Source organism: Alosa pseudoharengus, unplaced genomic scaffold, assembly GCF_046254945.1.
Source record: "Alosa pseudoharengus isolate Yale_2024_CS ecotype anadromous, Long Island Sound unplaced genomic scaffold, YU_APseudo_1.1 YU_APseudo_1.1_scf_16, whole genome shotgun sequence".
Classification (NCBI taxonomy): Eukaryota; Metazoa; Chordata; class Actinopteri; order Clupeiformes; family Clupeidae; genus Alosa; species Alosa pseudoharengus.
In genome coordinates, this window is record NW_027468630.1 from 35,567,372 (window position 1) to 35,581,476 (window position 14,105).

The window sequence follows — 14,105 nt, forward strand, 5'->3', positions numbered from 1 at the left end:
ATACACCACTAAGGTGCCTAAAAACACCCAAATGTGTCACTCATCTGGTATACTTTATCTGATATATTAATACTACCAAAACAGAGAAGACTGGTCTCCAAACATAGCACTGAATTATTTAACCTTTAGTTTACCTCACGTCAATACTGCACATGGAAACCAAGGACTTGCTGGTTTACATATTGAAGCCAAGCAAAAAATATTTTTAGTACCATTTTTTTTTCATTTCTTTTTTAAAACAATAATATCCTTAGCAAATAGCTGTCTTTTGCACTGTATAAAGAAGAATGTGAACACAAATGTGATGGCAACCTTTTTAAGTTCAATTAAAAACTTTACACTGGACTGTACAAGATATTATGATAAACTATTTACATTTTTCAGACTTAAAACTTTTAAAAGCAGCAACAGACACTATTTCATCACCTCTAACTCCCGATCAATACCTGCCAAAGGCCTAGGTACCAGTCGAGTAACCGGTCTCTATGCAAAAGAACAAACAAACAAACAAACAAAAACAAACATGTATTAGGCTGCCAAAGGGAATCAAAATAACTGCGGCTGAAGCAACAGAGGAGCATCACGTACAGTGTTGCTGAGGAGACGATTTGGAGAACACAAATAACCTAAGAAGCAGAGTACCATGGACAACAGCATATTATGTTGTCCCAAACAGCAAACATTTTACTCTTCTGAACAGCAGCTAGCATGTCAGTCCAGCATGTCAGTGAATTGTGCTGATTAAATTAACAAAGAACAATCCCACAATATACATCACATAAGTTCAATGACAGAAAAAAAAGAATTACAGTAAGTTAAGTTAAGTAAAAACAGCATTCGAGCTCTGTCTTCAGTTGTATCTACATTGTGTTAATATGGCAGTGACAATGATGAAGGAACAGAAATGTCAATTGGGCTAGATTGCTGCTGGCTGCGTTTTATGAAAAAACGTCAATTTTTAAGATAGTAATAAGAGACAAAAAGGACTAAAGAGGACAGAGGATGCGCACGAGTATCCGTGTACAGCATAGATTCTAATAAATATTTGCACGTCCCCTATGATCTACGCTATCCAAGAACCTCACCTGTGATTTCAAGAAATGTAATTGTATTCTTCTATTTTTTAGTATATTAAAATTGTTCTGTAAAACTGATGCATGCAAATGTTTTTTTTTTACACCAATTTGGGTTTGGGGCAAAATTTGGCACATTATTGAATGACAGCCGCCATATCCAATAACTTATTGTGACCACTTATTATTGTGAAAGAACTATCTGTGATACAAACATTTTCATTGTTAAGGGGTTGAGACCTAGCCATTCACATACATCTGTAACACTGTCAGTTCAGATAATTTCCTGCAGAGTTTGACACTTGGTTGCATTGCACTGCACTGTAAAACGTTTTCTGTGTATAATTCCAATAGACAACTGGTTCACAAGTAGTACAGTTTTGGCTGATTGAACAGGTCTAATGATTATCATTGAAACACAAGCAAGATGCTTGGCTGTTTCAGCTACAGGTGAAATACTGCTCGTTCAACAGGGATGTCAGTTCAGCATCTACATGAGGTACAGTGACTTGTCAGTTTTTTTTTTTTTCAGAACAAGGACCAACATACACAATGTGAAAAAAAGTCAAATACATAACTTATACTTCACTAAGTATCCATGAACAAAAATAGATTTCTATTTTCCTATGTTATATGTACAATAAAACATCTGTGATGAGATGGTGAATTTGTAAAAAAAAAAGCATGAAAGAAAGAAAAGAAACTTTGTTTTGAGCTCCAATTCTGGTTCAAATCTCAACTGTTTATTTTTTTTTCTGATTGTCCGTTTATTCTGTTCTACTGACACTTTTAGAGCCAACAATGGCTAATAAATACAATAAAATGTCTATATGCACTATATAGCTTCAAATACAATATACAACACAAATATACGTGACTAATAAAATGTGATACTGATGTCCGGTGTGTCTCAGGTGGCCAGTCAATATGCAAGCCTTCTGTCAACTTCTTCCCATCCCCTAGGCAGCCCTGGAGCTTAAATGAAATGTTCATTCATCATGTGTTTTTGCATAAATAAACAAAATAAGTAGACAGAAACATGACTCAGATCTGGCAACTGTGAGACGAGCCCACATGAGTTCAAACAGGTGACTTTTGTTCATGTAGTTTTTTTTTCCTCGCACAACAGCTTCACATTAGTCAGAATTGATAAAAAATACCATTTATATCCAGTGCTCATAACACTTATGAAACATTGTCTCTGTGAGAATGAACTTCTTTTTTGTCCTTTTTTAAATCTTTTTTTGTTTTTTTGTTTGTTTGTTATACTAGCGCAATCAAGTTTCAAGTCCGAAGAGTCCAAAGACAGTCCTTTTGTTGTCCACCAGCCTACAAAATTGTTTTGGCATGGTCACAAAAATATGTACAAATCATGTACAAATCAACCAATCAACCAGCACACAGAAGTGACAGCTTCAAACAAGACACACAAGTTGGCCTATAGAGAAAAGAGAGAGCTTGACTTTGCTTTGACGGAGAACGATAGGGATCCTGCCAAGCACTGTACCTTTTAAAAAGATGGAAACAAAAATTACAAAAATTCTAGAATACAAACACAAATGTTCTTAAAGAGAAGTGCTTAAAACTTCTAAGCCTTTTTGTTAAATGCTTTCAAATGGGGGTGAGGGGTGGGGGGGTCTGGGGATAAACAGACACTATCACAGTCGATGTGACAAGAGAGAATAAGATCTTCACATCCATCTGTACCGTGAAAAGCTAATGCAGTGATCAGCAGCACCAAAGCGATCGAGTGAGTGACAGAGACACTGAGGGGTTGGGATGGGTATGGCCAGCAGTTTCAAACCGTTATCTCTGTGTAGTGGATTAGATGGACAGGTTCAAGGGCAGGGGGAAAATGGCAGGCCTCATGCATTAATAATGCCGTATTTGGGATGATAGCGACTCGTAAGTCATTTTAATAATCCCCCACAGCGTGATGTACTTGTTCCATCTGCTCGCCAGCGCCACGGGCCTGAATGCGGCCGTGGCCTTTTCACCCTCACTTTGATGGAGGGCACAATGAAAACGATAAGGCCTCTGCCGGCATTGTTCTTCTCTGCCCAGGCACCGCTGTTTGCCGGGCCCTGCCAGATGGCACTCTCGCGGGGGCAGGGGCAGGGGTGGCGGGGGAGCAGGGCGGAGATGAAGGTGCGCTAGACCCCGCACCCCTCAGGAGGCCACAGCGGGAACGCAGCAGCAACCAGTGGGCCTGACCGCTGCCCGTCTCTTTGCTGCCCTTCTGCAAGGAGACGCTCTAATGATTAAAAGATCCTTGCCACTACAGTGAGGCAAAGGATTGAGTTTGTTTTTTGTATCAAGAATTCTGTGCTTTTAGAAAATCTGCACTGATTGTATCAGCAGTTCAAATTGAAATTATGCCATTTTATCACTTTATCAGTAGATATCTTTCTTTTTCCTTTTATAATATCTAGCATCCTAGAACTTGTCAATGATCAAACGTACCAAAGCTAAAAATCATAATATCTGATGCAATATGTCAGGATGCATTTAAAATGCAGAGGTTTGAAAATGTGTAATATTTCTTGTTCTGAATACTTGTGGAGAGATTAAGTGCTGATATTCATTGCTTGTACAAATCTGGGGGCAGTTCCCTACACCTGCCCTCGTTGCAACTGGCCCACTGCATCCAGATAAACTGGAGCTTTTCTTAAGACCTTGTAATGAGGAGCACATCGCATGAACCCAAAGACCATGCTCTGCTCTAAGACTTTCTTGTGTCAATTAAGATTTACAATGTCCCAAAGATTTAAATTCAGGAAAAGAAGACTTTAAGGACTTTAAACTTTGTGCCCTGGTGGAGGCTAAAGTGTTTAAGAGAATGTACTGTGCATATTGGACAACAGCAATTTACGATTGTAATGCCACCAAAGCTGCCTTTGCTGCCTTTCCAAGTCAGTGGATTGGATGCCTTTGGCCCCTTGGCATTCTGGACTGATTACAATCACTCTGATTAAGAACTTAGTGTGTAAGACTGAATTGGAGAGCTAGGCGAGGGGTGGGGGGTGGGTAACTTGGTTCTGTTGATCACTGTATTAAACTTTCTGGAGAAAAGTATTACTCCAACAACTCCATGGCCAGCAAGCACTTACAGGCCATCTCATCAAAAACCGCAAACATCACACAGATTCCTGAGTGCTTTTCCATGATAAAGAGCACAGATGCACCGAAACAAGACTTGGGGTGGAGGGGGAGCTTCGATCTGATATCAAAGATTGTCCAAAATACAGTCTCCCTTAAGACTAAAAGAAATAATAATATAAAAAAAGAGATTTATGAAAAAAGGAAGCTTATGAAATGTTTGGCACACTGGAACTTATCTCAATAATAATAATATTAATAATAATAATAATAATAATAATTGGGAGTCTGTTGCCTTCCCTCTGTTCTCAGATTTGAGACTGTTTTATCTTGCGATGAAATTTAAAATGTTTCGTTTTTGTTATCTTCCTCATTTAAAACTGATCAGATTAAAAACATTCACGAGCTGTAAGCTGGCACAGCATACCTGAGTGAGAATATAAACCCCCATCATGAACAGTAATGTAAGCTAACAAAAGCAATCAACACATTAAAAAAACATACATGTATACTGATACAAACGATAAAGTAAGACTGTGAGAGCTATGGATGTTAATTTTCAAGTCCTGTCATCCAAATGTTTTAGGCAATAACCCTAACTGTGTATATGTCCATCAAAAACAAATCAAAACAAAACAAAAAAACACAAAATAAACAATGAGATAATAAAAAGCCAAAATTCAACACAATCAAACTGCTTCACACTTTTAAAAACACTTAAGACCAATAGCTGTTTGTTTCTGAGGGAGCCACATATGCATGCAGGCTCCTGAAGATAATATCAAAAAGAAATGTTTCTCTTTTTGTTTTGTAGTTCTTGTTTGTCTCCTTCTCTTCCTTCGGGTGCTCCCCGTTCTCTCCAGTAGATGTACACTCTTGGTTGTGGGTGTGGGGGTTGGGGTTGGGGTTGGTGTGGGCTGGGGTTGTGTGAGGGTTTGGCCTCTAGTTGGCACTGACAGGCTCCTGTGTGTCATTCTCACTACTGTAGTCCGATTTGGGCTCATCCTCAAAGTCCTCGTACATATCTATTTCGTCCTCGCCGTTGATGGCGTCGCTGGTCACCATGGCGTTGGGTTCCATCTTCAAGCCGAAGGTGCTCTGGATGACGGGGATGGTGGGCTCGGGACTGGCCGAGGCGCTGGAGCAGTCTGACGTCATATGCGGGGAGGGCGTGGTGGTGGTCGTCATGGTTATGGCTCCAGGGTAGACCACACCTGCATTGGTACTGATGGGGAGCTGTGTCTGTGGCTGTTGCCTGTGAGTCATAGAAAAAGTGAGACACAGAGAGAGAGAAAGAGAGAGAGAGAGAGAAAGGGAGAGAAGTAAAAAAGAGGGAGAGATGGAAAGATGGAAGGAAATTAAAAAGAGAGAAAGAAAGAAGGAAAGAAAGAAAGACAAGGTAGAAAGGAGAAGGAGAAGAGGAAAGAGGCGTTAAGATTTTCCACCGGACTTTCTTGACAGTTTAACTGCAGTTCTTACTCTCCTAAACTGAGTGCGGATTAGACTTCTGATGCAAAGATGACATGTTTATCATGCATCAAGGAAAACAATTACAGTCTTTGGGAATTAGCGAATGGAAGGAATGCGGAGAGCAAACAAAGACCCCGTCGACGGACAAGGTTCTTCAGTTTAAGCACTTAAATTTGAGAGCACCGGCTTTACTGTTCTCTAAAGGGGCATGTTCACAGCCAGAGCCTCTGCAAAAATGATTTGGGGCAGTTATGACGGAACAATTTTTAGAATCGTTGAAAAACGATACCCCTGCTTTTTGGTGACAAAGCCAATTGGTGGTTGAGACGCTGGCTCCTGATCTTCGGGAGCATGATTGATACTCCAGCAATCTTATTTCAAACTGGCGAAGTGGGAACACCTGGAGCAGGCTCTCCCTCTGACCACACGCAGTAAATTATAGTTACGGTCGAGACTTCTGCCCTGTGGCCTCCTTTACATTCATACTTAGATTTTACATAGCATAATAACACCTATGCATACTCTCTTGGCAGTTTGCTATTGTCTGAAAGAAGCCAATTTTTAAACGTAGATTACAAAATAAACACTATTATAAAAATGTTTGTTGAACAAATGAGTTTGACATTTAGCTAATCAGATTTTCTGATTGGTTGGTAATAAAAACTGAGAATGATGGTCAAATAATTCAAGTGAAATGACTAGGCAGAATATGGCAACATATTACTGCAGTCAAACTCATTACAGGATCAGGGGATTAGTTTGGGTAATTGGTACACTGTACCTAAATGCAGCCTTCATGTTGTGCAATGTGCACTGGGCTAACATTGAAGTACAGTAAATTTAAGTAGGTGTGTGTTTGTGTGTTTATGAGCAAGGTTAGCTTAAGTGCCTTTTAAGGGAATAGAGAAAGAATGAGAAACATAGACACACAGATTGTGTGTTTGTGTGTGTGTGTGTGGTGTGTGAGGGGGGGGTATGTATGTGGGGAGAGAAAGAGAGGGAGAGGGAGGGAAAGAGTGTGTGTGTGTAAGAGGGATAGCTGGTGCGTGTGTGTGTGTGTGTTTGCTTATGTCTGTGTGCCTATTTCTATCTCGGTGGAGTTCTTCACTGTGCACCTACCCCACAGTGAAGAACTGCCTCATCTCCTGTCTCCGCGACCGCATCATCTGCTTGTACTCGCCGATGCGCAGCTTCTTCCCGTCGATGATGCAGGTGCGTTTGGGCCGTGGCTTGTACTTGTAGTTGGGGTACTTCTCCAGGTGGATCTTGCTGAGGCGTGCCTGCTCTTCGTAGTACGGCTGCTTCTCCTGGTTACTCATCGACTTCCAGCGAGAACCTGCAGCCAGTACAACAGACAAAATAAGAAGCGGCCGTATACAAATAGTGGTTCCATGTATAATGTATGAATTAATATTCACAACAAAATTGTGCTCTACAAATATTTCAGTTAATATTTTCTTAATTTACTAAAAGTTGTAACAGCATTGTTTATTCCAGTACAAATTTGAATCAGGTTAGAGATTTTGTTTGCATCTATGTTAGAGCCGATGTGTGTTTAAACATATTCCGTGAGAAAGGCGAGGCTAGTCTAAGGGCTGGTAGGGGAGCTGGCTGCCTACTGCATTAGAGGGAAAACAACAGGCCAGTAAATATCTGCAGCCTTCAGTGTGTCCCGGCTGACGGGACTTTTAGTAGCCGTGATCTATTGACTCTGAGCACTGTGGGACGAGACCCATTTAGCCCCGTCATTTTTCATGACAAACGCTGGCTCGTGACGGCCACTAAATCCATCTGATTGAACTGCTGGAACAGCACAAGTACTCTGGCTGCTCCAACGGCTGGACTACTGTGTGTTTAAGGTACATACATACAGTACAGAATGACCCAGGTGGAGGGGTAGTGTGTATATGTGTGTGTGTGTGTGTGTGTGTGTGTGTGTGTGTGTGGCAGGGGAGTTGTAAGAATAAACAGAAATACTGCAAAAAAACTGCAGACATTTGTGCTCACAATTTTAAATAATTTGTGTGTGCATGTGTATGTGTGTGTGTGTGTGTGTGTGTGTGTGTGTTTAACTAAAGGGGAAAAAAAGTCAAAATTGATTTGTTGAAATAATCACTCATCGCAATATGGCCGTGTCCTCTGTGGCTTTTCCACAGTGTATAATTCACACACACAGGCAGGGCCGCGAGGTGAGGAGGAGGAGGAGGAGGGCAAGGAGGAGGAGGGGGAAAAAACTACACTGACGAGCATAAAGCATCATTCAGCTGGGTTTGGGCTCGACAGGTCCGGCTCTTGCCGCCACACACACACACACACACGGGCCAGTATTCCAGCCCCCCGTACCCCCCACCCCCCCAAGCCCTCCCGCCCCGGCCTCCCGTCCACCTCCACAGAGTATCAGTGTTTCAGTTGAATGCCGGTCTGTTTCTTCTCCTTATTAACACACGGCTCAAAACACTATGCGTTTATCACTATTGCCAAGAGCCAGACAGCGGTGTGTTTATGCGCAGCTGAGCGGGAGCGCTTGGGAAGGCATCACCACCCTTTCAAGAAGGATGGGGGAAGGAGAGGAGGGATTACTGGGATATGGCGTTTTTCCCCCTTTCATTTCATTACTGTGATAAAAAAACAAGATACCATAAAATATAAGACGACAGATGATCTAAGGGGAAGAGATTATGAATATTGGCTCTAATTTTTAAAGGAGTGAGTGAATGTGTGTATGTTTGTTTTTAACCACACGGGTAAAGTTGGGAATAAACTTTCAGGGTCATAATTTCAATAAACCCACTGAATGAATTATGAAGGTGCTGATCTGCTTGTATCCCTCTCTAGCTAAGATGTTCTTGTTCTAATCCAAAGCCTGACTGGTCTGTTTTTGTGTGCGGAGGTTTGAATTCCATCATGGAGCAGTCTGCTTATTCTGGAACATGTCGTCATCTTTAAACGAGATGGGAGGGTGGGCTTATACAAATGTAGCTGTAGCAGTGTGATGGATTTGAGGGCTTTTGTCTTACCCAGGATTTTGCTGATGTTGGAATTGTGCATGTCTGGAAAGGCCTGGAGGATTTTGCGGCGTTCATCCTTGGCCCAGACCATGAAGGCGTTCATGGGCCGTTTGATGTGTGGCTCGTTGCTGTTCCTTCCTCGGGATTCCCTGAAGACCCGCGCCTCGCCTGTGCTGGCGCCTCCTGTTGGCCAATAATAATACTGTTGTGGTTTATCTGCAGAGCCATTCAGTTCTCTACTCCCTGGAAACACCGGAGCAAGAAGAGGAGAGAGCAACAATGCAAGACATTAATCTCCTGCCAAACCAGATCCGACATCACCCGAATCGGCCAGACTTACACACGTAACAGGCCAGTGCTACACATCACCAGCGTGGGCCTAACATGGAAACCGAGAGAAAACTTTTCTTTTTCCTCTCCAATAGCCCTCCATCTGCAGCACGTAATGTTTTGAGAGCAGAACAAGGAGACATTGAGTAACTGAAAAGCCACCCCAGAGCGGCGAACAGTGTCCTACCCAAACCAAGAAAGAATGGCCTTGACTAAAATGACAGCTAAATATTTTGTCTGGGTCCTAGCATTCGGGCCCGGTATTCAAACCCCTATATTTCAGGGCTGACACTTGTAATGTGTCCGTGAAACATCCAATAATGCCAACCAAAATAGCAAACATAGCAGAGAGTTGGTCAAATAAGTATAATAACATCAAGAGGAAAACTACGTGTGCCAAAATGCTATTAAAACATTGGTCTTTATATTGCTTTTCTGCACACAAGCACACACATGCACGCACACACACACACACACACACACACACACAGACGCTCAGTCACTGCCAGTAGACAGCCGCTCCTCAATCAGGCCATTCACAATCAGCATGAGAGATTGGAGTTTCTGTATTTAACTTTACAGCCGACTGGAAATGATTTCTGTTTGCATGCGCATTTGCCTCCTTTTATATGTAAGATGTGAAAGAATTAAATAAAAGCTGTATGAATATTTAAACAAACAAAAACATGTTGGTAAACAAGGCTTGAAAAATAAAACAAAAAAAAGCGCCTCCCATATGCTCGAATACATCTTTAATGATCCAAAAACTGGATAAGAAAGCTTGGAATGGCTCATGAATATTTAATCACCCACATGTGACGCACACACTCATCAGGACCACAGCTCTATGTCTTGGCACTCCTCACCTGGTTTGATTTTGATTATTATTTCAACCGATAAACAGAACGGGGAGTCTTAATGAGTGCAGGGGCTGGGGCTTGATTAAAAATATTACTGATGGATACTTTGAGAAACTGTACACACCCAAAGAAAAAGAAGGGCTTCAGTACAAGGAGCAGCAGCCGGGTAAAATAGGGGCTAGTCTTGGCACGTCTGTAACCCAGGGTTCAGATGACCAGCAGGAGGCTCTACGGGTTTGGACTGCAATGGTATTCTATCTGGCTTACACTGGGCAAGAAATGTAAAACTAGAGCATCTTCCCTTTATCTGACCACATTTGAAACATTCATCTCAGCAGATGAATCTTATATTGATCATTGATATTTTCAGTGATCAATGTCAATCAAGTCAAGCAAGTCAATATCATCCTTGATTTTATCTTTATAAAATACAAATACACACACACACACCATACCTCTTTTAAATGTGAGGGCCAATATTACCTGGATGTAAAGATTAGATTAAAGATACAGCGTGCATCAGAGAGTACATCTGTTTGAGGGGCTGCAGCAGAAGCAATGACCCGCCTCCACCCTCTCTGGTCTGGTGGAAGCCTTCAGCCACACACAATCACATGCCTATTTCATTCACCGTTAAGCTCTCTTGGCCCCGCCAAAAAAAAATGTTATTTTTTTCCCCTCCTCTTCCCCCTTCCTCTCTACCCCCCAGAAAACAAATGTCACCCTTTCCCTAGCTCAGTCTATGCCGCGCCTCAACGCGCCACGCTGCCGCTCTGAGCCATCAGGAATGCCGGGATAATACACTGCCGCTCCCGCCCGCGGCCAACCCCCACAGTACATTAATTTCATTTAGCACGCACTCACTGTACAGGATGAATTGATTTCACTTTGTTTGGCTTTGACAGCCATGTTTATTGTGCAATGAAATGTAGTGTGGCGTGGACCTGACAGTATCCATCAACACGGGGGCAATCCGCTGACTGCCAGGCCAGATGAAGGCATTCATTACCTTGCCAGCAGAAAAACGCTCGGCATCGCTCCGTCACGACAGCCACTGTCTGCTCACGGGAGGCATATGTGCATGTGTGTCTGTATATGTGTGTGTGTGGCAGGGGGTGGTGGGGTGGGTTGGGGGAGGTTGGGAGGTAAAAGGATGGAGCACTCTAATTTACGATGCCCCCCATGCCATTACTTTACCACTGACACTGATTCAGCCATTTATATACTGGCATGCAGGCGTGTGGGCAGAGGTGAGCATCTTACAAGCAGGCAACACACACATACACACGACAACAGGAGCGGCACCGCCAAGGGGGGAAAGGGATGTGCCAGCCTGGCTGGTTCAGCTCCCGTGCCGCACAGACGATATGCACATCTGAGCAGAGCAGCTACCACACGTGCGGTTCTGTGTCTCATTTTTTCTCCTACGAGGCCACCATACATGCTGCTGGGACCACCAAGCACCCCCAACCCCCCAACCCCCATAAGCAGTACAAGGTGACCTCCTGCCCTGGCGCCGTCTGGCGGTACACCATAGTGTCGGCGGTTGGGGCTGCTGAGCACGCCTGGGCTCTGCTTTCGGGCTCTGGGTGGATCTGTCACGCTGACAGACAGACAAACAGGAAGCCAGGCGGGGAGGCTGTGTGCTGCTGACAGGAGTCTGGCGGCGGACCCCTCATTGGGCCTCTGCGCAGTCCCATTGTCTCAGTGCAGGGGGGGCTTGAGGCCGGGGGCTGGGGGCGGGGGAGGGCCTTGAGGCAGCGGCGGTGACAGCAGCAGCAGCAGCGGCAACAGCCCCAAACCCACCCCCCACCCCACCCCCCGGCATGAGCTCTCAGACACGGGTGGTCCCCCCCCTCACGCCCTCTTCATCCCCCCTACCCCTCCCTGAGCCCTCCGCAATCATGATCTGCCTTAATCAAAAGCAGCCAAGGAGCTGGCAACCCAGTCTCCCACACAGCGTCACCCTGCATTCAAAACATGCAATTTACAACCGGCCACGTTTTTCATTATTCCACCCCTCCCTCCCTCCCTCTCTTCCTTCTTCCCATGTTGTTACTGTTGTCTAATAAAGGACAACCAACCTGGCCCTGACACTAACAAATTAGCATTAATTGATGTGTCGTGTTCTCTGTGTTATCGGAGCACAGATTTGAGAAGGCACCTAGTTAAGTGTGTGTAAATAAGTGCAGCTGCGTGGGGATGCCAGGGGGACGCTTCCTGGGGTGTGTTTGTGGAAGGAGACCCAGGAGGCTTTTAATTGAGTTTATTGTGATTTATGAGGCCTGGTATGTGACAGGACGAATCTCCGTTTAATTTGTCCCTGTTGGTGAGACGTTTGGGCAGAGAGCAGAGCAGAGGGGACTGCGTGTGAAATGTATAGGTCTGAGAGAGAGAGAGAGAGAGAGAGAGAGAGATAGGAGGGTGTATAGGAGGAGAAAGAAATAGAAAAAAAAGAGTTGGGACAGAATCCCAGCGGCCCATCACACCTGCGTGCTGCAGGCCTGGACTCGACGGTATATCGAGCAGAGCCAAAAGTCTCTCTCTCTCTCTCCTTCTTTCTCTCTTCCTCCTTTTCTCTCACTCTCTTTCTCTCCTTCGGCTTTGTTCCGCAGGCACCCACAGTCTGTCTGTCACACAAGAATCCACTCAGAAAGATTCGTTCAGGTGAACAAGCAACAATCACGCATGCCTGCCAGGCCCCTTCCCTTCCCTGGGATCAAATGAGACGCCTCCCCATAAAGGTGTTTACGACTGACAATACAGGCTTCTTCTCTGGAGGGGGATCAGGCAGGATTAATGTGCGCGGACAGATATGACACAATGCTCGCCGCTCCCCATTCAAGTCACTGCTCATATTCAGCCAATTAAACCATTACAAATTACAAGTGATTTAAGCCCTACTTAAACACGCCAATCTGTGTTTCTCTCCAAGTTGTGTTTTGAATTTTACTGCCGTCATATCTGTATATGTGAGTGTGTGTGTGTGTGTGTGCATGCGTGTGAGTGTGTTTGTGTGTGTGTGTGTGTGTGTGTGCGCCATGGGGACTAAACATGCTTTAACTCGTGTGTTGCAATTATTTTGGTCTTTAGTGTCTCACCTTGGATGCCATAAGGCTTTAGAGAATATGTTAAGGACACTGCATAGTGTTTGTGTGAATCATGTAACATAAGATATCATTAACTTATTTCCTAAGCAAAACCAAAACAGTAGAATAACAACACAAATACAGGGGCCAATAACACTTTATCTTTCATAAACATATATATTTAATAACCAAAACATAATTGTTGTGTCTACACTGATTTGGTTTATTGTAATTTCACTTTCAAGACAAGATAGTGTGGGAAAAAAGCAAGTTTTATACATCTGCACTTTAGCCCCGGGGGAAAACAAAGAGGCTATGAATTCCCATGGTTTTGACCGGAGGGAGAACAACAACTTCTCAAAATAAATACCTCATAATAACTCAACGACAGCCCTGCAGCATGACAATAAATAAGCGAACAAAACCATAACAACGGGAAAAACACCCTGCCTATCTTTAAATGAATAGCTATCCCTCACCTCATTAACAGAGCACTTATAGCTAATCAATGCCTAGCCTTTCCTACTGGACTGATATTGTCAGAGAGAAAAGTGAATTTAGATTAGCTTGGTTTCCTACTCTAGGATCCTCTCAACGTGGCTTTTTTGTTTTTCTGAGTCCCCCCGTGAGGAACGCACTTAAACAAATGCGTGGCCCAAGTGTACCATACTGCCTCTGCGTAGTTGCCATATGTGAATGAACAAAGGGGGCCATACTAAAGGCTTTTGTGGTATTTGTTAATGTTTTTCATCTGAGCTTAAAAAGACCTAATGACTTTGCGGTGGGCTGATGCATGTGGCTCGTGGCTTTTGCAAAATGAAGGAAATTCTATCTATTTCCATGGCCAGCCACCATTTTCCAGCGTCCCTCGTTAGAACTTTGGCAGCTGTTAATTTGGTTGCTGCATGCTTCGAAAATATTAGTTTAAGCAACCTAAAGCTTTTCTGTGTGTTACAGCGACGACAAGAGAACGGCTGTGCCCAAACCCTATTTCAATGCACTACTTCTTTTCTGTAGGAAAGCCCAATGTTGCTATGCCAGGAGGGTAACTCATCCTGAGAGGTAACACTCATTAATTTACCTCCTCTTGAAACTTATGAAGAGAGAAAGAACTCTAAGTACTTAACACTGCTAGGGCACTGGGGCACTACTGGGGCACATCAATTCACAAACTCT

General features: G+C 43.6%; 1 protein-coding gene across 7 annotated transcripts in view; it reads right to left on the bottom strand.

The window, feature by feature from the left end:
- Window positions 1-302: 302 nt before the first annotated feature.
- Window positions 303-14,105, bottom strand: part of sox6 (SRY-box transcription factor 6) — a 166,047-nt gene continuing 152,244 nt past the window's right edge. For 5 of the 7 annotated variants that reach the window (XM_076287876.1, XM_076287873.1, XM_076287880.1 and 2 more), the window contains 3 exons: window positions 8,660-8,893; window positions 6,762-6,978; window positions 303-5,427 (listed from right to left, as the gene is read on the bottom strand). In XM_076287876.1, coding sequence (XP_076143991.1) covers window positions 5,115-5,427; window positions 6,762-6,978; window positions 8,660-8,893 — 764 coding nt within the window. In that variant the 3' untranslated portion in view covers window positions 303-5,114. The remainder of the gene's footprint in view (window positions 5,428-6,761; window positions 6,979-8,659; window positions 8,894-14,105) is intronic. The other 2 variants (XM_076287879.1, XM_076287878.1) reach the window with 1 other exon arrangement.